This window comes from Tachypleus tridentatus, chromosome 10, assembly GCF_004210375.1.
Source record: "Tachypleus tridentatus isolate NWPU-2018 chromosome 10, ASM421037v1, whole genome shotgun sequence".
Taxonomy (NCBI): domain Eukaryota; kingdom Metazoa; phylum Arthropoda; class Merostomata; order Xiphosura; family Limulidae; genus Tachypleus; species Tachypleus tridentatus.
Window position 1 is genome coordinate 49489718 of NC_134834.1, and position 27896 is coordinate 49517613.

The 27896-nt window shown below is 36.7% G+C and overlaps 1 protein-coding gene across 10 annotated transcripts in view; it reads left to right on the forward strand.

Moving 5' to 3' along the window:
• LOC143229229 (calcium and integrin-binding family member 2-like) overlaps window positions 1–27896 on the forward strand; it is a 77317-nt gene that overhangs the window by 17067 nt on the left and 32354 nt on the right. For 2 of the 10 annotated variants that reach the window (XR_013015757.1, XR_013015758.1), the window contains exons 1-3: window positions 6446–6667; window positions 9366–9399; window positions 26115–26172. Coding sequence is in view for 8 of the 10 variants with exons in the window: in XM_076461244.1 (XP_076317359.1) it covers window positions 6595–6667; window positions 9366–9399; window positions 26115–26172 (165 nt within the window). In the remaining 2 variants the exon portion in view is untranslated. Of the gene's footprint in view, window positions 1–6115; window positions 6260–6445; window positions 6815–9280; window positions 9400–10674; window positions 10812–26114; window positions 26173–27896 lie in introns of those variants that run through there. The other 8 variants (XM_076461244.1, XM_076461250.1, XM_076461246.1 and 5 more) reach the window with 8 other exon arrangements.

Sequence of the window (27896 nt, forward strand, 5' to 3'; positions counted from 1 at the left end):
TGAAATCGCTGGAACCTTCTAAGCTTTTGGCTATCGAGTCTTCATCAACTTCAATTCATTGATTATTATCTTATTAACAGTACAGGGGATATGTGTCCTGGACCAGCGCAAGCGCCATTAGATACTGATCCGTCAAGTGGTTTGTGTATTATTAGTAAAGAATTCTACTATTAAGAATACAATGAACCCAAACATTCACCCAACCTATAGAGAAATTATTTAGCTAAGGAAGAAGCTGTTAGATTCATTCAAATAATACAATGGCCCTCACAGAGTTTTGATCTCAACCCAACTGAGCGGATCCGGGACTTGATGGACCAAAAAAATTAAAAAATCAAAAGTTGCTTCCAAAGAAGCTTTATTGGAGTGTGTTAGAGATATTTGGAGAGAAATATCAAAGAACACTTTCATTAAATATGTTGCAACAATGCCTAAAAACTGTCTGCAGTTATTAAAGCAAAAGGAGGCAAACAAAATATTAACTGTTTGCAGAACTCAAGCACTTCCAATGAAATTCTGTTGTGTTAAATATAAAAATTAATAAAATTTTGATGTTTCTCTTGTGATTACTTTCTATTGTTCCTTGAGAGTAACATGAAATATAATTTTTTACTTCTCGTCATCACTGATTAATTTTTGACTTTGTCCTAACATTTTTTTGCGCAGTACTGTATTTAGCTAAAAAAAAAAAACTGTCTATATCTCTCCAAACGTAAGTCTTCTGGAGTACTGGGTGGGAATCTTAAATGAATCAAAATTTGGTTACTTATAATACTATGGATCACACACGTTCTATGACACCCACTTACATTAGTATGTATAAATTATTTAAATAATGTATAATTAATCTGTTTATTGCCTAAATTTGAACAGATATAAATAGAAAAAGAAAATCACATAAAAATGATTCACTTGCTTCGGTATTAAACTTAGGACTTGAAGCAGTAAATTAAGAGAACAAGACATATTATGAATAAACCACATATGTTCAAAAATAAATAAAAGGATGTGAAGTGATGGTTAATTTGCAAATACCTTATTTATTGAATATTATTTTGGTGTTCTTTTTATATAACCTGGAACAATCTGGCCAATTCGTTTTTTATGAGAAACCACAAGGTGGACTATTTTAGAAAGTCATAGACGTGATTATTTAAATATTTGAAGCTTTTGAAATGTGAATCGTTTGAATTTAATGATTATTTTATATAGATATTATATCACTGAAAATTGTATACTGTACTTTTTTAATATGATGTCCCTAATGTGACATAAAACATGTTGATTAATATAATATTCTGATTACAAATATAAGTGAAATTAATACAAGCAACAATTTGTATATGCGGTAGAAGTATTAATTAGCATTTTCGTATAATATAACGAAAGAGTTTGGTTGTCTTGGGTATTTGCGCAAATTATAGAACACCGAACTGCGCTACTCGTCTGTCATTTTGTACTAATGAAATAGAGAAGAGGTTGTTAGTTAACAATACGTATCATCAGGCTACTCTAGACCGAACAGTGAGAATATACTGCTGCTCTTATATTACATCCATGGCATTAAGGTACAATGTGTTTTTTATTATCGTTGGGTGTGCTTTTATCGCCTACGAAAGATGATTCAAGAATCCTCAGACTCATAATCAGAACACACTAACCACTAGGCCATACCTATCATTTTTCTGAGGGTATTTGTATATATTTTACATAGGCAATACAAATTTTTTCTGACTGTGTACTTTATAATTCACAAATTTGTAACATCTTACACTATTATGCGTTTGCTCAGTGTTGAGTCCTAATGTGTCTCCAGGTCCAAAGGTATAATCTTTGAGATGGGCTTTTCTAAGTTGAAAGATCAAAAGCCAACTCATGTCATGCGAAGGAGAATGAGCATACAAAGCCTACTAATACTATGGGGAATCTTGGGGTATGGTCCCCCTTTTTCTTTTTAAAGGATGTTATGAGATAAAATCTGGAAGAAATTTTGCATGAAATATAGTTTAAAAATTTTTATGACTCTCCGCATGACATACATAAGCATCCAATCAAAAGTTAACAAATTATCATTCTGTTGTGACGCCGCATGGGGAGCTTGACTTAAATCAACAAAAATACGTATGTTTTCTTATTTCAAAGTACTGTGTTATCTACATGCAGGGTAGTTATTAATTCTTAAAATATATTACTTATTTAAACAACTGTGCAACAATAAGATATTAGCTATTTCAGTCTTTGGCTATAATATACGAATACGTATGGACTAATAAAATAACATGTTAGCATACTCCATTGTTTTGTGTTAGTTTTTTATAATTTACATAGATTTTATCATTTATAGCAGTGTCTTAATGATTATGTATTAAAGCTAGATTCTTAAAGTGAAATTGTTACAGACTGTATTGTAATAACGGATCAGAGAAGAATACTTTGTCTTTTCAATTGTGTTCTAAAGTAATTAAACCACACCGTTTGGAATTTAACAACAAGTATTTAAAGCTCTGGATGAAACTATGACAGCCAACAGTATCACGAACATTTTTATAGGCGTTTTACTTAATTTAATATATTATTCTAAAACAAGTGTACTGTGTTGCTATTTGTTTGCTGTCGGAATTTAATGCCATAAAGTCACAGTCATTTACTGTAAAGAATCCAGCCTACAAAACCTGACAGTAGCAATAAGGGCGTGGCTTACAACCATAAAGTATTAACAGAAGCATTATATGCGACTATTTTAAGCCACAAAATGTTAATGGCTCATCAGAAGAATGTAGACAATGTAGTTTGTGTTTTTCTTTTAGCAAACCGAGGAATCGAACCCCTGATTTTAGCGTTGTAAATCCGGAGACTTACCGCTGTACTAGCGGGGGGCTTAGACAATGTAGAAACCGTTAAGTACCATAAGCAGCTTCACTATAAATATATAAACATAACCGGTCTTTTCAATACTTTTACATAAATATATATAGCGAAAAACATTACTTATTCCATCTTATAGAATTTTATTCACTGTATTTCGCTACCTTTTACCGGTCTCCCAGTGGAACAACAGTAAGTTTAGAAACTCTAAAATCCGGGGCTCAATTTCCCACTGTGGACACAGCAGCTAGCCCAGTGTGGCTTTTCTTTAAGATAACCACACGACCTTTCACTAGTATTTTGCCTGTTTGCTTTTCGATAATCACAAACAAAGTTACGCAATAAGTGTGTGTGCTCTGTTCATTGCCGGTATCAAAACCCAATGTTCAGAATGACTAGAATTACCATTCTACGGACTTACCTCTGAACCACTAAGAATTGGGTAGAGCCTTTAGTAGTAACGAAACAGATCATGCGATGAATACTGACTTGTTTTCTACATGCGAAGTAATGACTACTTTATGCTCATATAATAATCAGTGACGTTTACTAAAAGCTGGCGTTAATTTCTATTCAAACGTGCAAATCTCTTTTGTGGTTTCTGTGCACCTTTCAACGTATACTCATACATATTTGCAAGTATGAATTTTGGAAACTTTTGTTTTCATATCTACTCTAATTAAAAAGCTCCATATTGACAAAACACTAGAACTAATACCACGTGTTACAGTTATTCCTGAAAGAAAATAAAAAATGTGATGTTACGAAGGCAGTTGGTAACTTTTATGTGTGTCTGTCTTTCGCGGCATAATGAACACAACAATCAAGGTCGTACTTCGCACCAGACGAATCGTGATAAAAAGCATGTTATCATGTCACTCAAGTATTAGCACCGTAGATATCTAAGTGTGAAACTCTCAGACCTTTTTCAGCGATATAGTTTTTTTTAGCGTTATCAGTTGCCGTAACACTGGGACAATATATATTGTGGTTCATCTCAAAAACTACAATTTTGAATATTTACTTTAACAAGAGCTAAAGAACTGTTATTTATCTTTTATACATGATTAACACATATCTTTCTGGGCATTTCTATGCGTTCTCAGTAACTTCTTGATTTGCTTTAGTTGTGAATATTAATTTATCTTCCTTTTCCTGAAGCTTTAGTAAAATCTTCTAATGAAGGCAAAAACAGTGTTTAGAACTATTGCATTTAAATAAGCTGAATTTTCAAATAGAAATATTTTATCAAAAGCAAATTTTGCAGGAAGATGTGTGTTAAGAACTATTAGGTAAATTGAAGTAAAATTTGATTAATATTTCGAAAAAATGACACTTAGAAACCATTGTGCAATAAATAAGTTTGTTTGTTTTGGAATTTCGCACAAAGCTACTCGAGGGCTATCTGTGCTAGCCGTCCCTAATTTAGTAGTGTAAGACTAGAGGGAAGGCAGCTAGTCATCACCACCCACCGCCAGCTCTTGGGCTACTTTTTTACCAACGAATAGTTCGCCGACTTACGCGCTCGGCCATGCCAGGCCTCTTGTGCAATAAGAAGGAAAATGTATCTTTAAAACGCGAGATAAATGATGATATACAATCAAATAATTAATTTTACAATAAAATTAACAATAAGGCAAATCAGATTGTGCAAAAAAATAAAAAATACTAATATAAAAAGTGCAAGTATTATTTGACAATTATGTGCCGTTCTATAATTGTTTTGCTTTTTTTTTTTAATTTCGCACAAAGCTACTCGAGGGCTATCTGTGCTAGCCGTCCCTAATTTAGGCCCGGCATGGCCAAGCGTGTTAAGACGTGCGATTCGCAATCTGAGGGTCGCGGGTTCGCATCCCCATCGCGCCAAACATGCTCGCCCTTTCAGCGGTGGGGGCGTTATAATGTAACGGTCAATCCCACTATTCGTTGGTAAAAGAGTAGCCCAAGAGTTGGCGGTGATGACTAGCTGCCTTCCCTCTAGTATTACACTGCTAAATTAGGAACGGCTAGCACAGATAGCCCTCGAGTAGCTTTGTGCGAAATTCAAAAACAAACAAACAAACTCTAATTTAGCAGTGTAAGACTAGAGGGAAGGCAGCTAGTCATCACCACCCACCGCCAACTCTTGGGCTACTCTTTTACCAACGAATAGGGGGATTGGCCGTCACACTATAACGCCCCCACGGCTGAAAGGGCGAGCATGTTTGGCGCGACGGGGATGCGAACCCGCGACCCTCGGATTACGAGTCGCACGCCTTAACACGCTTGGCCATGCCGGGCCCCCGTTCTATAAAGTAGAGCAGTTTTTGTTGGAAAGACAGACAGACAGACAGAAAGATCAAACAGTCTCGTGATTAGAAGACTTTTAGAGTTCAAGAAATGTAGATGCAATTATAATGATTGTAAAGTCTTTCTAAGTATTTTGTATTTCTTGATTTCTTTACGTGACATAATTGGTCAGTGACATTAGGTACTTTCAAAATTCAGCTTAAATGTTGTTTTTATCACACTTTGCTGATATAAGATGATGAAATAAACTTGTCTCAAAATAGTACGACTCGTGTAAATATTTATAAAATATCTCTTTCTTTTTTTTTCTAATCAATTCGTTTTCGTTTTCTCCCTGATGAATTTAATGATATTAAAGTTTTGTTTAACGATCAAAACAAATTCCTGCTACTTCTGTTGTGGTAATAAAACAAAAATCACTATACTGATATTTATTATATGCAAATACATGAATAAACTACATTATGTTACCACTTATTTATTTATTGGGCACAATTTATGTTAATTATATGATGTCTATAATTGTATGAACGTATATGTCGATAACTGGTATCATCACGTTTTGGGTTAAAAACTGAAAAATCTACTCTTTTTTTTTTTTTTATAAGAGTTATAGCCTAAAATTTATTTTGCCAATTAAATTATACAATACTGTAGCAGTGGTATGAACTGAAACGTATAACCGATGTGTTTTGTTGTTTTCTTGGAATTAAAAAACAGAAACGTATAACCATGTGTTTTGTTGTTTTTTGGAATTAAAAAACAGAAACGTTCCTCTTGGAAAATATTTGCAATTTTCACTGAAAATTGTGTATTTTGATGGTAGGTGTGTTTGGCCCAGCATGGCCTGGTGGGTTAAGGCGTGCGACTCGTAATCTGAGAGTCGCGAGTTCCCATCCCCGTCGCACCAAACATGCTCGCCCTTTCAGCCGTGGGGGCGTTATAATGTTACGTACAATCCCACTATTCGTTGGTAAAAGAGTAGCCCAAGAGTTGATAGTGGGTGGCGATGACTAGTTGCCTTCCCTCCAGTCTTACACTGCAAAATTAGGGACGGCTAGTGCAGATAGCCCTCGAGTAGCTTTGCGCGAAATTCAAAACAATGGTAGGTGTGATTGTTTTAATAACTTTTGAATATTTTTGTACACATATGGTTGTAATTTAAAATATAATATTATATACCCCCTACCTCTCTTGTCTATGCGCATGTGTAACAGAATTTTGCTCTCTATTGGTTGTATCTTTAAAAATTCTGCATTACGTGATGTTATTTGTTATCGCACAGGGTGTGTTTTAAAATATGTGCAAAGTTTTTGCTTCTTTTTCATTTTCTAACTTTATTAAGAATAACAGATAATAAAAATTATAAGCTTGAGCCATTAACTTTAGAAAGGATATTCCACTTTACTCTCTTTTTTTTGCATAAGTTTTTTATGGTTTATGTACTTTATTAGATTAGATAGCACTTTTATACGTCATCTGAGGTGGAGCTTTAAGAGTTCGTTTTCAAGAGGTAATAAAACTGACAGAATGTTAAGTGAAAATTAACGTGTAGTGTATTAAATGTCTGGAAAAAGAAAAGAAAATCATAATTAGGAATGTTCGCGTAAAAACAGTAAAATTAAGAACAAAATAATAGAAGGTTAAATTGGAGAAGAAGGTAAAAATATACATATATTTTTTACATTTGTTTAAAAGTTGTTTTAATTTTTAGTGTAAATTAACTACATTGTTCAACTAGTACTAACTGTAAGTACCATATATACTTCTCGCACTTGTAGTCCACTGGTCGGAAGTTAAACCAATAAGGGCTTATAATTATTCTATAAATATCTTTACAACTAAAAGTATTACTATCTCTACCAGTAAAGCTATTATATTACCATTAATATAGCTTATTGATAAAGTTTAGACTCTAAACAAAGCAGCAATACTACTATCTAATTAAGAGTAGAGATGTGTAGGACGGAGACAAAATTCAAGAACTTTATAATATTGAATAACACCAGGGGTTTGTTGAGTGTATTTGTAGTAATACTATTCATGAAATCTGCGATATTACACAAGATAACTAATTTATTCACTGTTCCTGCATCTATGTTATTAATGTAAATAGAGTAAAGGCCCTAAGACTAAGGGCTGAGTTATCCCACTTGTAATGTTAATCTAGTTTGACTGAACTCTAGTTGTAACAGCCCTCTGCTTTCTTCCTTCCAGCCATTCTTCTATTAAGTTTGCTAACTTATCTCCTGCTCTTAATATATATATATATTACAAGTCTTTTATGTTGCACCTTGCAAAGGCTTTCTGAAAATCCAAATACACTAAATCTAACCCTTACCCCTCAAGTACATAAGCAGTAACCACTTCAAAGAAGGTAAAAAGATTTGTAAGGTAAGATTTTCTCATAGAGAAACCATGTTGACTATCCAATAAAATTCTCAACTTTGTTAAATGACTTTGCAAAGAATCTTTTATCAGACTTTCCAAAATTGTCCACAACTGATACAAGACTAATGGATCTGTAATTACTGGGTCAATTTTTATAACCTCATTTTAAAAGAGGAGTTTCATTAGCTAACTTCCTATCATTTGGTACCTGTCCACTATTCAAGGACTGACAAAAAATAGTAGGAAGTGGATCAAATACCCAATCTTTAACCTCCTTCAAAACTCTTGGGAAAATATTATCTGGCTCAGGAACCTTGTAGTTTTTTAAGCTTCTCAGTTTGTTTCTTAACAAATACAGAATTAGTGCAGTCGTATTGTACAACTTTGTTTCTATCTATCAACTGTTCAAGGTGAAGAATATTTATTTATCAATGAAAACTGAAGTAAAAGCAGAATTTAATCACCTAGTCATCTTATAATCATGGGATACAAGTCTTCCTTTATCATCCCTCATAGGTTCTATCCCAATCCTAACAGTTTGTTTCCTTTAATGTACTTAACCCTCAAACAGTGGGAATGTTGTAGGTAGCAGCATTAATTGATGATGGCTGTCATTTAAGGGTTAAAGAAATCCTTACTCTTGATTTTTACATTTTCAGGCAACATTTTATCATATATCTTTTTTGATATTCTAGTTTTCTGCTGATCAACTTTCTTGATCTTCTATAATTTTTTTAAATCTCCTGCCATACCAGACAATTTAAATTTCTTAAATTTGTGATGCTTTAATTTTCTATTTTATGAACCAGACTGTTTTTTTCTGCAGCCACCCTTTTGTTTCTGTAAGAATTATATTTATCTTGAATATTTAAAAAAATTATCTGTAATGTTTTATATTTGATCAGTGTCTCTATATAACTTGGTTGCTGAATTCAAAATAAAATTATTGTTGCATTTAGTTTTTCCTGATCCAGCTATGTAGCAAGATATCAAACTTAATGGCACAAAGATCACTTTGATCCAGATGTTCTCAATTTCCACCTTCCTAACAATTTCTATATTAGATGTTAAAACAATAAGTCTAAAAAAGCATTGTTTCTAGTAGGTTCCTTGACGAATTGGCAAAAACAACCATCTTGAGTTTCCAAAAACCTTCCTCCTTAATGGTTTAATTTTTGCATTTCCCAATCTATATACCTGAAATTAAAATCATCCATAATTATGACCTTATTACGGTTGAAAGTTTAAGCTTACTGTAAAGTTTCTTTCTAATTTTATCCAAATCATCGATTGTTTCTTTTCTTAAATCTACATCTTTTAAATGATCTTTGATAATAGGATCCAACAGCATAATATCAGTACATTAACATAAGTACCTATGAAATGGTAAAAATTTAAGTATATGAACATGACATCACAATTATGTTGTTTTTTATTCTAGTTTTTTGATTGAAGATGGAAAGTTTTGAAGTACTTAAATAATCAGATTAACATGTTCTTCCTACTTTAGTATTGATACTGATGATCCAAGGCAAAATGTAGAAATACATTAACTTTAAGAACTGGTAAATAAATATTGTAAATACCATTATTCATATTAGGATAATTTGTAGCATTTATCATTAGCTTTTAAAAAAATTTGAAAGCTGAACATAATAGGTGCATAAAAGTTAGATGGATAGAACACTTAAATCAGTTTGTCAAGTTATGGTATAAGTCAGTTATCTTTTGGAAGGTTTAAAAGGAGAAAAAAAAATGTCAGTGAAAAGAAGACATTTGGTCAAATGTATTTATTTACAAATAACTTTGAATATTTTGAGATGAAGCAATGCTGGATAACGTTCAACAGTTGAGGTACGTGTCTGATTTATTAAATGTTATACAGTGGATAGAAGATGATTAAAAAATAATGTTAAAGCAATATATTAACAAACTGTTTTACTAGGTTATATTGACAGATGTTCTAATTTTGGAAGATTCCTATGTAGGTTTAAAGATATGGTATAAGAAAATCTCTGAATGACAATGTATTAACACCCAGGTTTTTAGAGTTACGAATTAATCACTAGAAAAGTATAGAAAAATTGATGATAAATATAATGTGGTACAATATGGTGGTTACTGAATGTTGAATAAGTTCCATTTAAAAGGTGTGATTTTTTGATAGCACAAATAATTCATATTTCATTCAGATTTTAGAGAGGTGTCATCTCTTCAAGAGAAACCTTTTTTTTTATTGGATATGTAGAAAGCTGTACAGGTTAATACACAAGTATATTTGAAGTTGCTTTGAGATATATGAATGGAGAGATTTTAAATAGGGACAGAATATTTACATTTAAGCTCTTGAATCCCAGGTGCAGACTTGCTCTTAGTTATTGTGATAAGGGACATAAGGGTGTAGAATTGTTTATCCTGACAGTATGATAGATGCTGTTTGTTTCAATAATTTTGTAAACATTTTGTTGCTTTAGTACAGAGATATGAAGAGCTTTATTTTATTTAGCTCATGACTTGTTTGGCTGTTGTGGTGGGTGATGGAACATCTTGATTGGTCACGTGACTTTGTTTTTCAATGTTTATGTTGTATATAAAATGGTACTAATCTCTCCTCCTCCTAACTGTTTCAACTTTCATTTACCCTCTAGACATAGGTAAACATTTTAAAAGTGCACCAGTCTTTTATACCCCTATATATTTTGCATCATTGAAGCAACATGTGCTGTTCATGTGTACTCCCTTCACCAATTTCATTGCTTTGTTTGTGGGGAGTTTGTTTAATTGAGGAAGTTTTGAGTCAGCCTTTGTTTTTCTTAACTGAGTGCCTTTTAATTCTTGTATTCTTTAGGGTGGATTTTCATGTTCTCTGTCTTAATTTCTTTGAGTCATCTTTTATGTTGTGTTTTTAAGGGTTGCTCATCACATGAATTTCTTTAGTAGTTGTGTACTTTAGGCATTACTTGTTTTATGACTTTCTTTGTTTTGTAGGTGTTACTTTTAAGCTCTGTATAGAATACATGTTTCTAAGTTTGTTAGTTTATTAATTCTGTTTGTTGTTGTTTTTTCTCCGTTTCTTTAGTTTGTGTGTCTTTTTGGTTACCATTTTTGACAATTCCATTCTTTATACAGGCTCTGTATGAGGGTTTATGACTTCTACTTTTCTTCCCCTCTACTCACTTCTTGGATCTCTCCTCTTTCTCCCAGGATCATACGTTGTCTGGTCCCCTCGGTGTGGATTCCTGTAGGTGGTGAGGGGACCTCCCAGGGTAGGTTCTGTTTTTTTAGTTTACCTTCTCTAGGATCGAAACATCCACCCACATGTTTGCTGTGCATGGTGACTAGTGAAGGGGAGGAGAGGATCCTGGTGGTTGAGGGGTCCAATCCTAACACACCATTTTGGCCTGTAGATGGGCAGGCTTGGAGCAGCCCCCCCTAGGGTCATTCAGCTGGTGCACTTAGTCAACCAAGTACCAGTGTTGGATGTTCTCAACAGATGTTGTGGACATTGTAACTGATGCTGATGTTTGGGTATAGTGCTCACAAAACCCTGGTGTTGCTGCAGTGTCCTTGTTTGACATTGTAGTGCATCCCCTCATATGGCTCCATGGTGGGTGGGGTCAGTGAGCACTGAAATAATCATTTTTTTTCTTTATTATGGATCCTCCAAATAAAAATTTAAATAAAATAGTGAAAAAAAAGTCTATAGGTAAATGACCACATCTTGAAGATTCTGAGCAGCAATCTTCAAGATCTGTAACACCTGTTGTACCTCATTTTTTTATACTACCTTCTCTTTCAGACAAACCTTTTGGGGCAAATATCTTCCTTTTTCATTGAGAATGGACTAAAGGAATTTGCTGGCTCTCCAAAGTCAGTAAAGAAGCTTTGATCTGGTAACATATTGGTGGAAACATCCACATCTCAACATAGTGAACTCCTATTGCATTCAAAGGCAATGAGGATATACCTATTGAGGTTATGCTTCATGCCACTTTGAATTCATCATGAGGAGTTAATGTTTAAAGGGATTTGAAGAACATCCCTGAGTCAGAGGTTCTTGCTAGTTTTTCCACCCAAGGAGTTTCTGCAGTGAGGCATATCTCCACTTGCAAAGATGGAATTATGATGCTGACCATTATCCTCATTCTGACATTTACATCACTACATCCACCTGCCACCATCAAGGCAGGTTATCTTAATTGCAGAATAACAGCCATACATTCCATACATTCTCAGATGTTCCCAGTGTTAGTGGTTCGGTCACTTGAAAACATTGTGTTGTGGTTCTTTGACGTGCTTGTTGTGGTGGCAAGGACCAGGATGCCTACAAGTGTGAAATAGACCCTCATTGCATCAATTGCAATGATTCACACCCGTTTTTTTATTCTTGCTCTAAATGGTTAGAAGAAAAAGAGGTGCAGCATTTCAAAACAATTCATAACATTGCTTACCCTAAGTCTCAAAAGTTGCTGTCCACCACTTCATCTCAGACGTATACTGCTGCACTTTGTTCCACTACTACAGTAGGAGTGCAGACGGATCTCTCTGTGCCTCCAAAAAAATCGTTCTAAAAAAAAAGTCTTATGACCTCCATTATTAAAAAAGTTGATGAATAAATTTCAACACCCATCTCTGTCTTTTACATATATTCTAACAAACCCCAAGGTCTACATCCTTTGGTTCCACGTACAGGTATTTCCTCGGATACACCTTCTCCCACCCCAAGATGCAAAACAATCATTCATTCATGTCCTCAGGCATTGGAATCCTATTCCAACAGCAAAGATCTGCCTAAACCACCCAGGGAAGGATCTATGGTGGTTGATAGACCTCCCTTGAATAAAGTCAACAAGGAAAAAAAGACATGGTTGTAAACAGAAGGGTTCTTTACCCTATTTGCCTACACATAAATAAAAATGACCACCTTGATACAATGGAACTGTTGAGGTTTACGTTCTAATCTGGATGACATCAAAACACTGATTGCTTCCTACCATCCTGTATGTCTTTCCTTACAGGAAACACTTTTGAAACCTGCCGACACAGTCATCTTTGGCAGTTTTCTTTGTACAGCAGTGATAGATGTCTACATGCTAATCGCACTCATCCATCACACAGCCTGTGTTTCCTTGGGTCATACCATCACTGTTTGTTCTCTCTACTTGTCACCTGGAGAGACCTATGATCAATCAAACCTTGATGCTCTCATTGAACAGTTGCTGTCTCTCTTCCTAATCCTGGAGGACTTAAATGGACATCATCCCCTCTGGGGAAGTGCTAATATTGATAGGAGGGGTTGCTCTTTAGAGCTTATGCTGTCCAACCACAATTTTTCTCTTTATAATAGTGGTTCTTCTTATTTTCATGCACCTAGTCTGTCCTTTACTGCTATTGATCTCTCAGTTTGCTCCCCTTCACTCATTTTTCATGGAGGGTTGACAATAATCCATGAGGCAGTGATCATTTTCTATAATTTTAAGAGAGAGTGGCTGTGGTCCATGCCACCCAACCTGCGTGCCCTGGTGGTAGCTGGATCAAGCAAACTGGCCATTTTTCATTGCTCTCGCAGAACTTGATTCTGCCATCAATAGACGACTGTGTGGCAGCAGTGACTGATTGTGTTATACAATACAAACAGCTGCTCAATTTACTCCTAAAACCTCAACATGTTTTCCACGATATCCTTGTCCGTGGTGGAATCCTGCCTGCCATATGGCATGAAAGGCTCAAAAATAAGCGTGGGATACTTTTCTTAGGTATCCTACACTCTTGCACCACATTGCTTTCCCACAGGCTCGTGTACATGCTCAGTGGGTACCCCTCGGTGTGGATTCCTGTACGTGGTGAGGGGACCTCCCAGGGAAGGTTCTGTTCTATCTGGTTACCTTCTCTGGGATCTAAACATCCACACACGTGTTTGCGGTGCTTGGCGACTCGTGAAGGGGAGGAGAGGATCCTGGTGGTTGAGGGGTCCAACCCTAACACACCACTTTGGCCTCGAATTCCTGTAGACGGGCAGCCTTTGGGTGGGCCCCCTTGGGTCAATCGGCTGGTCCACTTGGGCTAGAGTCAACCAAGTACCAGTGTTGGAAGTTCTCAACGGGTGTTGTGGACATTGTGCCTGATGCTGGTGTTTGGGTATAGTGCTCACGAAACCCTTGCGTTGCTGCATTGTCCTTGCGTGACTTTGTAGTGCATCCCCTTGTAGGGCTCCATGGTGGGTGGGGTCAGTGGGTATCGAAATTTTTTCTTTTTCCTATGGATCCTCTAAAAATTTAAATAAAATTGTAAAAAAACAGTCAATGGGTAAGCGACCACATCTTGAATACTCAGAACAGCAATCTTCAACATCAGTAACACACGTACCTCATTTTCTTATATTACATTCTCTTTTGGAAAAACCTTTAGGGCAAATGTCCCCTTTTTTTATTCAAAAGGGACTAGAGGGACTTGCTGGCTCTCCAAAATCAGTAAAGAAACTTCGATCTGGTGACATATTGGTTGAAACATCCACATCCCAACACAGTGAACTCCTCTTGAATTCAAAGGCAAATGGGGATATACCTATTGAGGTTACACCCCATGCTACCTTGAATTCTTCACGAGGAGTTATTGTTGAAAGGGATTTGAAGAACGTTCCTGAGTCAGAGATTCTCGCTGGTCTCTCCACTCAAGGAGTTTCTGCAGTGAGGCGCATCTCCACTCGTAAAGATGGAGTTACACTGCCAACAAATACCCTTGTTTTAACATTTACTTCACCACGTGCACCTGCCACCATCAAGGCAGGTTATCTCATTTGCAGGGTTCGGCCATACATTCCAAACCCTCTTTGATGTTTCCAATGTCAGAGATTCGGCCACTCAAAGACATCTTGTCGTGTTCCCTGACATGTGCTCGTTGTGGAGGCAAGGACCACGATGCCTATGACTGTGACATGAACCCACATTGCGTAAACTGCAATGGTTCTCACCCCTCTTACTGTCATTCTTGCCCAAAATGGTTGGAGGAAAAAGAGGTGCAGCGTTTGAAAACGACACATAACATTAGTTATCCTGAGGCTCGGAAATTGCTGTCCACAACTCCATCTCGGACATATGCTGCTGCACTTCATTCCACAACTACAGTGGGAGTGCAGACAGATCTCTCTGTGCTTCCAAGAGAATCGTTTTCAAAACAAATGAAAAGCCTTTTGACCTCCGTGGTAAAAAAGTTTGAATCGACTTCCACACCCATCTCTGTTCCTCCCATACCTTCCAACAAACCTCAAGATCCACGTCCTTAAGTTTCAAATAGAGGCATTTCTTCTGATACATCTTTTTCTCCCACCACAAGAGACAAAACAATTATTTGTTTGCATCCTCAGTCACTGGATTCCCCTTCCAATAACAAAAACCTGCCCACCCAACCCAGGGCAGGATCCATGGAGGTTGATAGACCTCCTCCGACTAAAGACAGTAAAGAAAAAAGACATGGTCGTAAACCGAAGGGTTCTCCAGCCACTTCACCTACCCGTTCTTAAAAATGGCCACCTTGATACAATGGAACTGTCGAGGTTTACGTTCTAATCTGGATGATATCAAAATGCTGATTGCTTCCTACCATTCTGTTTGTCTTTCTTTACAAGAAACATTTCTCAAAACTGCTGATACTGTCTCCATTCGGCAGTTTTCTCTGTACAGAAATGACAGGTTGTGTGATGGTCGAGTACATGGAGGGGTGGCACTGTTGGTTGATCAACACGTGCCCACCCTGTCTTTGTCACTCAACACATCCTTGGAGGCTGTAGCCATCCGTGTTTCCTTGGGTCATACCATCACTGTTTGTTCTCTGTACCTGTCACCTGGAGAGACATATGATCAATCAGATCTTGATGCTCTCGTTGAACAATTGCCATCTCCATTTCTAATCCTAGAGGATTTTAATGGATATCATCCCCTCTGGGGAAGTGCTATTATTGATGGGAGGGGCCGATCTGTAGAGCGGATGCTTTCTGATCACAATCTTTCTCTTTTCAATACTGGTTCTTCCACTTACTTTCATGCACCTAGTCAGTCCTTTACTGCTATTGATCTCTCAGTTTGCTCCCCTTCATTATTCTCCCATTTTTCATGGAGGGTTGACAGTAATCCACTAGGCAGTGATCATTTTCATATCCTTTTAAGAGAGACTGGCAGTGGTCGATGCCACCCTACCCGCGTGCCCCGGTGGAAGCTGGATCAGGCAGACTGGTCCACTTTCACTGCTCTCGCAGAACTTGATCCTGCCATCGTAAATCAGCCATCAATAGACGACTGTGTAGCAGCGGTAACTGACTGTATTACACATGCAGCTGCTCAGTGTATTCCTAAAACCTCGACACGTTTTCCACGATATCCTCGTCCGTGGTGGAATCCTGCCTGCCACTTAGCACGGAAGGCTCAAAAGCGGGCCTGGGATACTTTTCATAGATATCCCACACTTTCAAACCGGGTTGCTTTCCAACAGGCACATGCTAGGTGGGTAAGACGTCAAAGCCAGAAGGAATCTTGAATTAAGTTCACAACCAGCATATCTTCTACCACCAGTTCCAAGATCACATGGGACAGGATTCGAAAGGTTAATGGACACTACAATTCTATCCCCCTCTCGATCTTACTCTCTGATGGTCAGGAGGTGACTGATGTTCGGAACAACGCTAACACTTTAGGTGAAAGCTTTTGCCGGGTATCTAGCACTTCTACTTGTTCCTCCACCTTCCTGGCCATCAAGACTCGGGCAGAGCGATCACCTCTTTCCTTTCGAACTTACTGTTTCTTTGACTATAATTGTCCCTTTACCCTGGTGGAACTAAAAATGGCCCTTCATCGGTCTGCCAGTGCGTCTGTTGGACTTGATGATATTCATTATGACATGCTGTGCCGTCTATCTCCTGCTTCTCTTGATGTCCTTCTAATTGTTTTCAACCGGATATGGCAGGAGAATGTTTTTCCTGATGCCTGGTGCCAGGCTAATATTTTGCCTTTTTCTAAGCCAGGGAAAGATCCCAAGATTCCTTCAAACTACTGTCCAATTGCTTTGACGAGCTGTCTCTGTAAGACATTAGAAAGGATGGTTAATGCTCGTCTTGTTTAGTTCCTTGAATCAAACAACCTCCTCTCGCCCACCCAGTGTGGGTTCCGTCGACAGCACTCCACCACAGACCACCTAATTCGTCTTGAAACATCTATCAGAGAAGCCTTTCTCAACCGCCAACATCTTGTATCAATATTCTTTGACATAGAGAAGGCTTACGACATAACATGGAGGTATGGCGTTTTGTGAGACCTCCATACATATGGGTTACGTGGCCATCTACCCATGTTTATTAAAAATTTTTTAATGGACAAGAGATTCCAAGTTCATGTGGGTTCGACACTTTCCCGTTCTTTTGTACAGGAACTTGGAGTCCCTCAAGGCTGTGTATTGAGTGTTACACTCTTCAGTATAAAGATAAATGCCATCACTGAACAACTCCCTCTCACTGTTGCGAATGGGCTGTATGTCGACGACTTTCACATCTCGTGTCAGTCGTCAAACATGAGATATATTGAGCGGCAACTACAAACCGCCCTCAATTGTGTACGGAAGTGGACTCTGGTGAACGGCTTTAATTTCTCTCTCTCCAAAACTGTATGCATGCACTTTTGCCGTCGACGGAGTATTCACCCTGATCCTGAACTTCATATCGGTGAAGTTTTGCTGCCAGTGGTCCCGGAGACCAAGTTCTTGGGGCTTATCTTTGATCGTAAACTGACCTTTATACCACACTTAAAGCAGCTTCGGGTCAAATCCACAAGAGCACTGAACATCCTCCATGTTCTCTCTTCTACCAGTTGGGGGGCAGATTGCTGTTCAATGTTAAAGGTATATCATGCTCTTATTAGATCGAAACTCGATTATGGATCAATGGTCTATGGCTCTGCCAGACCCTCGCCCTTAAAGATGCTGGACCCCATTCATCACCAAGGACTTCGACTCTGCACTGGGGCTTTCCGTACCTCTCCAGTTCAAAGTATATACATTGAATCTCATGAACCTTCTCTACACCTTCGCCGTTTGCAACTATCTTTACAATATACTTTGAAACTTCATTCCTTACCAAAGCATCCCACCTGGAAATGGGTTTTCCTTCCTCGGTGGGCAGTACTTTTTCAGAACAGATGATCTGTCGTTGCTCCGTTTGGCCTTTGCATCCGAGCGCAATTGGATGAATTGGGTCTGTCCTTGGATAACATTGCAGATTCCACAGGTTGGCCCATCCCACCATGGCTTATTACAGCCCCCAAATGTGACCTTTCTTTCAGTCACCTAAAAAAGGCAGATACTCCAGATTGGAAGTACTGTCTTTTATTCAATTAATATCTTTCAGACAATCATTCAGTTCCCATTTATACAGATGGTTCCAAATCAGGTAATTCAGTGGGCTCTGCTATGGGTCAGTAGTTGCGCACAGAATCCCTTCTACAGCTTCTGTGTTCACTGCGGAACTGTATGCCATATCTCTTGCCCTGGATCATATTGCAGCTGAGCAGTACTCCAACTGCACTATTTATACTGATTCGCTTAGTTCTATACTTGCCTTGGAATCGCTACACGTTAGCTCACATTCTATTCTCGCTGATATTCGAAACCGACTGGCCCATTTCTCATTAGCAGCTACTTCAATCCAGTTTTTCTGGATACCAGGCCATGTTGGTATTCGCGGGAACGAGCTTGCAGACATGGCAGCTAAATATGTCTGCTTCAGCACCATCACTCCTATGCCTATTCCGTACATGGACTATGGTGTTGTCTTCAAGGCTCGGCTCCATGCCAGCTGGCAGTCCACTTGGAGTGAGCAACGTGACAACAAACTTTTTCAAATCAAACCCAAAATTGGACTTTGGCCATCTAGCTTCCATAAAGTTCGGAAGGAGGAAGTTGTTCTCACTAGGCTATGCATTGGTCACAGTTTTTTAACTCATCATTTTCTTTTATCTGGAACTGATGCACCAATATGTAGTTTGTGTCTTACACTCAAATCACTATCAGCCACGTTTTACTTTCTTGCCTTCATTACAATTCTCAACGACGGCAATATTTTAAACATATTTTTTTCCAGGGCCAGTTTGTAACATTGGACAGAGTTATTGGTGATGGTGACTCTGTCCACCTTGATAATGTTTTTAATTATTTAATGGCCATTAATCTTTTTAATCTCATTTAAGTGTTGCATATTTATTCATTACACCTTTTTAATTGTGGTTCCTTTTTTACAGTTTTAATCTCTCTCCTTCAATTTGACATTGGACAATGGCCAGAACATTAAATAACTCGACACCAGGACTGGAAAGGCCAACTTCATGTGACTAACGCTACTGTTTGAACTATCCGTTTGAACTACTCGTTAGTCGTCCTGGCGAAGTTGTTATTATACTTTGCTGCATATCATTTCACACTTTTACTACTTAACTTTTTAGTACTGGTCATATTGACTCATAACCCAGAACCAGGACTGGAAAGACCAACTTCAGGTGACTGACTGTGGTTTTTATACTTACCTGTTAGTCTTCCTGGCGGGTTATGATCATTACCATTCTGCTACAGGTAGTTCTTTACAACTTTGTTGACTGGATGTCAACATTGGTTTTTACGCCATTTTCTGTTTTAATTGCCGTTTTGCTTTTATCTTCAATTACTTTTACAAATTTTACTCCATTTACTTGACTTTTATCTTTTACTGGACATTTGGCTACTCATTATTACGATTTTGCGGAGTGTCTTTTAAAACTTTTATTCTTTTACATTTTGATAATAGCTGCTATGACACATAACCCGGAACCAGGACTGGAAAGGCCAACTTCAGATGATTGACGGTGGTTTTTATACTTATCTGTTAGTCTTCCTGGCAGGTTATGATCATTACCTTTTTGCTGGAGTAAATACCTTACAACTTCTTATACTCTGCCTTCTATCTTAACATTGTAGACTAGGTGTCAACATTGGTTTTATACTTTTTTGTTTAACCTTCATTTCCATTTATGTCTATTACTACATTTATTTATTTATTTGTTTATTTTAGTTTTTTTACATTTTTACCGAATGTCTGCGCAGATAGCCTCGCTGCTTTGTGCCATAAAACACTAAATCAATCAATCAATCAACTCAGTGGGTAAGGTGTCAAAGCCAGAAGGAATCTTGGATTAAGTTCACAACCAGCATATCTTCTACCACCAGTTCCAAAGTCATGTGGGACAAGAATTAAAAGGTCAGTGGGCAATATAATTCTGTCCCCTTTTTGATCTTGTTCTCTGATGGCCAAGAAGTAGCTGATATCCATGAAGGGAAGGAGAGGATCCTGGTGGTTGAGGGGTACAACCCTAACACACCACTTTGGCCATGAATATACCTTAGATAACATTGCTGTATCTCCTGGTCAGCCCATCCCACCATGGTTTTTTACAGTCCCCAAATGTGATCTGTCTTTAAGTCATTTGAAAAGCAGACACTCTCGATTGGAAATACTGTTTATTTGCTGAACATCTTTCAAATCATCCTTCTATTCCTATTTATACAGATGGCTCAAAAGCAGGTGGCTTTGTGGGCTATGTCATGGTTTGGTGGTTGTGCACAGAATCTCCTCTACAGCTTCTGTGTTTACTGCTGAACTGTATGCCATTTCTCTTGCCCTGCATCACATAGAAGCTAAGCAGTACTCAAACTGCACTATTTATACTGACTCGCTTAGTTCTCCACTGGCCCTGCAATCTCTTCACGTTAGTTCTCTCGCTGATATTCAAAACCAACTGGTCCATTTCTCTTTAACGTCTACTTCTATTCAGTTTTTCTGGATACTGGGTCTAGTTGATATTTGTGGGAGCAAGCTTGTCGACATTGTATTTAAATCTGTTTGCTCTGGCACTATTACTGCTGTGCCTGTTCCATACATGGAATATGGTCCTGTATTCAAGTCTTGACTCTGTGCCAGTTGGCAGTCAACTTGGAGTGAGCAACGTGAAAACAAGCTTTTCCAAATACAACTCTCTGTTGGACTTTAGCCATTTTGTTTCTATAAGGATTAGAAAGAGGAAGTTGTTCTAACTAGACTACACATTGGTCACAGTTTAACTCATCATTTTCTTTTATTTGGGACTGATACACCAATGTGTTTTTTGTGTAACACTTAAGTCACAATAAGCCACATTTTAATTTCTTGCAGTTGTTATGACTCTCAGCGATGGCTCCATTTTAAACATGTTCTGTCCCAAGGTTTGTTCATAATGTTAGACAATGTTGTTGGTGATGGTGACACTGTTAACCTTGGAAATGTTTTTAGATTTTTAAAGGCCATTAATCTTTTTAATGCCATTTGAGCTTTTTAATTTATACATTAGACATTTCTAATGGGATTCCATTTTAAGAATCATGGTCCATCTAATTCAATTTGAAATTAGAAAATGGCCATAATGTCAAATAACTGAAAACCAAGACTGGAAAGGCCAACTTCAGGTGAGTAACACTGCTGTTTGAACTACCCATTAGCCATCCTGGCAAGTTGTTATTAAAATTTTGCCACAAGTCTTTCAAAACTTTTATTACTTTTTGAAAATGGCCATAACATCAAATACCTCGGAACCAGGACTGGAAAGGCCAACTTCAGGTAACTGACGGTGGGTTTTTGTACTTAACTGTTAGTCTTCCTGGCGAGTTATGATAATTACAATTATACTACAGAAAGTCCTTTACAACTTGTATTACTGTAGTTTTTCTCTTAACATTGTAGACTAGATGTGAACATTGGTTTTAGGCTATTTATGTTTTTTAAACTTTGTTTTGTTTTACCTTAATTTCCTTTTATGAATTTTACTGAATTTACTTTAGTTTTAACTTTATATCATATGTTTGGTGCAGATAGTCTAGTTGCTTTGTGCTGTAAAACACTAAATCAACCAACTAACCTTTTATGAATTTTACTAAATTAACTTCAATTTTTTACCGGATGTTTGGTGCAGATAGCCTAGCTGCTTTGTGTAATAAAACACCAAATCAACCAATGTTGTCTGGTTGTCTTGTGAAGTCTGTGTCCTACTACACAACAAAGCTTTCTAATATATGGAGCTTGCTCCACTATTAGTTTCTTCCATCCTCTCTTCTCTCCCTATACACAGAAATTTGAATTCCCTTTCTTGATCTGTCCTGGCTGTATACTTGCCTCCAGTTGCCTGTTTTCACTTTGGCAGATTTTTATGCCCCATTGTCACATTCTTTTCTTCAGTTTCTCATAGTGAGCTTTGCCTTCCTGTTCTGGATGCTCACAGACTGTTTTTCTTCAGCTCTTAATGTGCTTTTTGGATTATTATCTTTTGCACATCATCTTCACTCATTGGGTCTTTAGACTAACTTAATGGATGATAGGCTTCTGTTTGCTTCTTCCTGTGCCCTGTCAGTCTCTTATACCTACATTTTTCTTTGAGAAGCTTCTCAAGTGGATTTCTTTTCTGGTTGGTGAGGTTCTTTACTACCCCTACATGGTTATTTGTTTGTTTGGAGGTTATTTTCACTTCCTTTTTTGTTGAGCTCATCCTTCTCCACTTTGGTTCTAGAATATCAAGCTGACAGTCAAACTTGCCATATACTTTTCTTCTCTCTACATCCATGAGGCTCTCTCTTTTTTGGGATGTTGTTTTCCTTGGAAGTGCCCATTCTTTGGGGTGAACACATTTTTCATTCCATTTTCCTTGATTCTTCTGAGTTCTTTGGGTTGGTAGCCAGTCAAGGAGGCCCTTCTTCATAACCACATTCTGGGCTCCATATCTTTTCTTGTATGGGAGAATGATTTGGGTTCTTTCTACAATTCCACTGTTGTCAGCTTTATCACATAGAAAGGAGGAAACATACTGATCTCTGTCTGTTTAGACTCTGGAATATGTGTATTGGGCCAGTGACCTTGACATGACTATTCTAGTGGGTCACATTCCCAGAGTTTTGATCCTTGTATCCAGTCTCTTATTACATCTTAACCAGGTTTTCCACAGAGTGATCTCTCCATACTCATATTCTTTTCTGTGTGTATTCTGAACAGGGAACACTGCATATTTGTATGTTTCCCATTCACTGGTATGCCCTACTTTCTTATTTTTAGTTTTGAGTTCATCACCTTTCACTTTTTGAGATAGATGCTTTCATTCAAGATGGGGAGGGGTCTTCACCTATATGCCTACCCTACAATTTGACAGAACTTTTAGGTCTTTTTCCCTTAGGTAGACCAAACCTTGTTGTGCTTTGCTGGTTATTTTGTACTGGCCACTCAAATGTGGTTCCTTCTTCTCTGGTCCTTACTGGAGTAACGCACCTTATTCTACTCTCTTCTGTTTGCTCCTCAGTCATCTTCAAACTTCTTCTTTTTAAGAGTGACTTTTATACAGTCAAATGCCTGTGTTCAGGAGCTCACTCCTATATTCTTATAGTCCATTCAGATTCCCTGTCTTATGAATCTTTTTTCCTCCTTGTATTTTGTTGGTTGCTCTGAATTGGCTGGCTTGAACACTCTGGTCCTTCATGGAGCAATAGGTACTACCATTTTCTATGTCCTTTTCCACTCCTCTGTTCACTGCAGTTTGTTGTATTTCACCCCCAATGTCACCATACTCTATCTTTCCATATCTTTTGTCCAGTCCTGTGCCTCAACACAGGTACTCGCTTCTCATGCCTCTCATTTTTTGTTGCATACACCATTTGTCTTTCTTCTGTCTGTGTACCAAAAGTATAAGTCTTGCTTCAGTCTCTAGTCTTTTTTTTTTCTAGGGCTTTAGTCCCTTAATCCAGTTCTTCTGTTACTCACTTGTACCAGCTCTTCATATGATTGTTTATTTAGGGTTTGTCTGTTTCAGTTGTTTCTTTTTAAATATTTGCCATGTTGAACTCCCTCCTTTTTCTCTTTTCACAGAAAGTTTCTTTTCTCCAGATTGTTCTGTTTCTTTCAACTGGTCAATCTGACACATTTCCTTTGTTCTGCCAGATTGAGATCACCATATTTTTTCCTATCCTGTTCATTTCTCTCGTTGAACCCATTCCAACTTTTTCCTCACAGGATATTTCTCTTATAATCTTAGTCATCACCTTCCTGGCATTTGGTCTTCATCATTCCATTTTTTTGTGACATACTTTACCATTTCTCTTATTTTCTTTTTTCTAGATCTTGCATTCCTTCCTTGTATTTCAGCTGCCTTGATAGGTTGTTTTGCTTTTTCCCTTCTATCCTTCCTATTCTCACCTTTATCCCATTTCATTTCTAGATGATGTTCTTTATTCAGATCATTTCCTGCTCTGTTGTTTGTCTTCTACTGTCTCCTTTCATTGTTCTGTTTCTCTCATTCTATGGCATTCCTGTTTATCTTTTTCCTATTACCCTCATAATTAGGGTTTGTCAGCTCCTACACCTGACATATTTGGATGTGTCCTTGGGTAATTGTTATCTGCGTATTGACTCTTCATATCTAATTAATCATAAACTTGTTTATAGCTGCATGAATCTGCTATTGTTTGTAAAAAACAAAACAAAAAACATTCAGGCTAGTATGTGGAAAACTCCATAAACTCTTGTCTCTTTATCTGCAGTCTTGCTGTGCATTCCTTGGGCACGTCTTTCTTCTGTGGTGATTCTACATGTCTGTTTGCCTGTAACTGGGGTATGTTATATATTTTCTCTTATTGCTGTTTATACATCATATTTCAGGATCTCACCTAGTGGCAACTATTGCCTGGTCAGATATGCCAAATTTTATATCTTAACACTGTATCTATATACTTCTCCAATACTCACTGTGGAGGTGTTTTAGTGCTGTATTTATATCTCCGTATCACATTTTGTTATCAATATGTGTATGTATATATCCTGGACTTCAGGAGTAAAGCAGACAGGGATTTTTGCCCATTCATACTGACTCCTGGCTCATACAATCTGGGCCTTTCTGCTTTTCAACATGGAGAAATGCAGACACACATTGAACTGTCTCCAGTGGGTTATTCCTGTGAAACCTCAATGCATCTCTTTCCCTCTTTCTTCTACTGGACCAGCAGGGTCTGGTTCCCAGTCACTGTAGTGGTGGTCTGCAGAGGTTTACTCATATATATAAACTATACATTCACTCGAGGTGAAGAGATTTACCTTCATTATGTTATGTATTATACACACAACATGAAACAAAATCCATTATGTAAAACACTTCCACTGGATGTTTCTTGCCCAGATGAACTGCACTTTACATAATTCATTGTATACCAAGGGGGTTTCCCCCATGTGTGTTTACTTGAGTGGACCTCACTTGGCTATCTTGATATCAATCCAGGGTGTTTTACCTGGATTTCCCTGTAAGTTTGTACATAAGCTACTTTTATATATAGCTGTAAATGAAAATGGTCAAATATTGTGGTTTTAAAGTTTTCGTCTGGACATCTAAGCTGGTAAAAAAGAAACTGCTGAACTACAGAAAACTGGTTACTTCTTTGTCTTAATATTATACTGTTTTCTTTGTATAACTTTTTATTTATATATTAATTAAAAGTGGAGCATAATCCTATTTAAAGTTAGAATTATATGCATAATCAAGTCTGTTGGGAGAATAACTTTTCATTTTAATGACATACCTAAAAGTAAAAATTGTGTCATCTCCAAATGGATAGCATTGCTACACGAAGGAACATGTGGACTCTTCCATTAAGTTATTATCTACTCACATAAGAGAACATGTTTTTTGCAAATATGAAAATTAAAAATTTATTTCTTGACATGATTTTGCCAAGTATAAAATAACTAGCTTTAATGATAATTGTGTGACAGCAAATCAAGCTGAGGCTTTGGAATAGCAGAAAATTTGTGAAAATGTAACGTGAGTAATTGAGGCTGACATTATATTAGCAATATTTTACAGTATAACTTCTTGACTTGTAACTTTTATTTTTGTCATATTGGAGCATTTTTACAATTGAGTATTAACTGGTGTTATAGACTATGAATGAGACTTAATATTCTTTAAAAAATGTTTTGATTAAAGTTGATAATGGCTGAGTAATTACTGATGGGTATTTTTTGTTAGTTAAGAAAGTAAGGAGGATTAAGAAACTTTTGAAATTGAATGAATTCTACATTTTTATTTTCATTTCAAGAACATGACGTGAATACTTTATGAAAGGTAACATGCTTCAGAGTTTGTGAAGGAACTCTTATTATTCTGTAATACAAAATATTGCTAAAAATTCAGTTGTTATGTAGGTCAAATTTGCTGTTTTTTTTATTGTCAATTTTTATTATTGCAGTGCAAGTGAGTATGTAATATAGGAATAATCTATACATACACACGACTATCTTTCTACAAAATAAAAATGTATCCCAATAATATTAAGAAATGTATTACCTGGATTTTTTACTTTAGATTTTGAATATGTTGGCCATCCAACCTGTTGTAAGAAATGTCAGTTTTTTCCATATTTCTTATCAGTAAAATACATTTAAAGCTTGTGTTTCATGATCAAGATTTTTTTTCTCATAAGTTATATGTCCTGTTTTTTACAAGCATCATCATGGGACAGCAAGAAAGTGTGTTTACTGAAGAGGAACTTGAAGATTATCAAGTTTGTAACATCTGATTGTTTTTAATATCATTCAGTTTGTATCCTGTGTAATTAAGAAAAAATTACAGTTAACATCTTAAGTAGAATAATAAAATATTAAATTTCTGCATTTTTGTTTTGAATGAAAAGGAAGTATAATTAAGACAAGTGTCTTAGGAAAATGCATTTTATAATTCCATACTATTTCACATTTCATTCTTAACCGACTTGTCACACTGAAACTTGTGTTCTGATTAAAAAGAGTTTGCACCTCTGTAACTTTGTTATGCAAAATAAAGGATAATGATAAAGAAAATTTTATAAAATGTTACATCTTAAAAACTGTTAATCAAACCAGGAGCTATGGACCCTGGAGAGACTATGAAGCCTTTTTTGAAGGGCTGACTGAAAATGGGCCTAAAACAAAGATGCTGAATTAATTTTACTTTATAAATAAACAATAAGCTTAAATTTTAAAAAGTTTAATTAATTATATAATACCATACAATGAAAGGAGAAGTTATTGTTTTTGCTGTGGCACTGTTTTTCAATCACTGTGCAAAAGATTTTTGGTTGGGAGGCTCCAAACTTTTTTATTCACTTCAATGCTCAGACTAAAATGGTTTGGGAACCATTGTTCTAGGGAAATAAAATTGACCCAGATGTATACGTTGAGAATTATAGATGTTTTGTTTGTATTTTACACCAGGTGTTTCACAAACTATTACAGAATTTGTAACATCATGTCTATCCTGTTTTCTTATTATATGAAAGAATGCCATCACTGTTGCCAGCTGACTCATTCTAAGATAAAAGCACTACCAAATAAATATATGGTAGTCCTAGGTTTTTTAACTCTCTAGTGATTAGCACGGTCATACTGCTTCACACAAAAGCCCAGTGCTATTTACTGCTCAGGCTGGAAACCCTGATCACAGCAATCTTTGTTTTGTTTACTCCTTTTTGGTGGTACTGCCAAGCAGGATGATTTTTAATCTGCTTCTGTGTGTTAGTATAAACTGAGTTGATACAAGTCAGTCCTTGACATTAGAAAATTAAATTCACAGAAAAAAAATCTGAATGTATTGACCCTTTGATTTCCTGTATGCACTTTAATTTTATTTGTATGTATGTCAGTGTTGCTGAATTATATTCAAAATTTAATTAAACCACTTTACTATTAATGTAATGTACTTTAATGAAACTAGCATTATCAAGTATACTGTGAATCCAAGTTATTATCCCTTTATTTCAAGTGAAACCTCTGAAACAAATCTTCTGTTTTATTCCCATGTGTGTGCAGTTAAAATGTGGAACTTTAGTTTCTTCTGTTTTTATTCAACTTAATCTCAGTACCTCTACAGCAGTTCAGACAAGCTTCTACCTCTGCAAGATCAAGTTGTGAACTTAAGTTTTGTTAAAATAGACCAACATTCCAAGGAGGTTTTTTTCTTCCCTACAATAGATGACCACATTCAAAAATAATCTATTACTAAGAAAACGGTCTTTTCTAGAACTTCAGTTACATGCTTATAACCAATAGAAAGAACAAGTTTTTCAATCTAATCTCTCAAGCTTACCAAGAAGTCTATGTAATAAATTATTTTTCTGATTGAACTACTGTTAGGTACACTGTTGAGATCAGTGTCCATAGCACTTTGGAATTTTGTTTGCCTTGCACATATTAGTTTGAAAGACAGTTAAATTGGATTTAGAACTAACTCTTATGTTTTTTAGTTATGTAT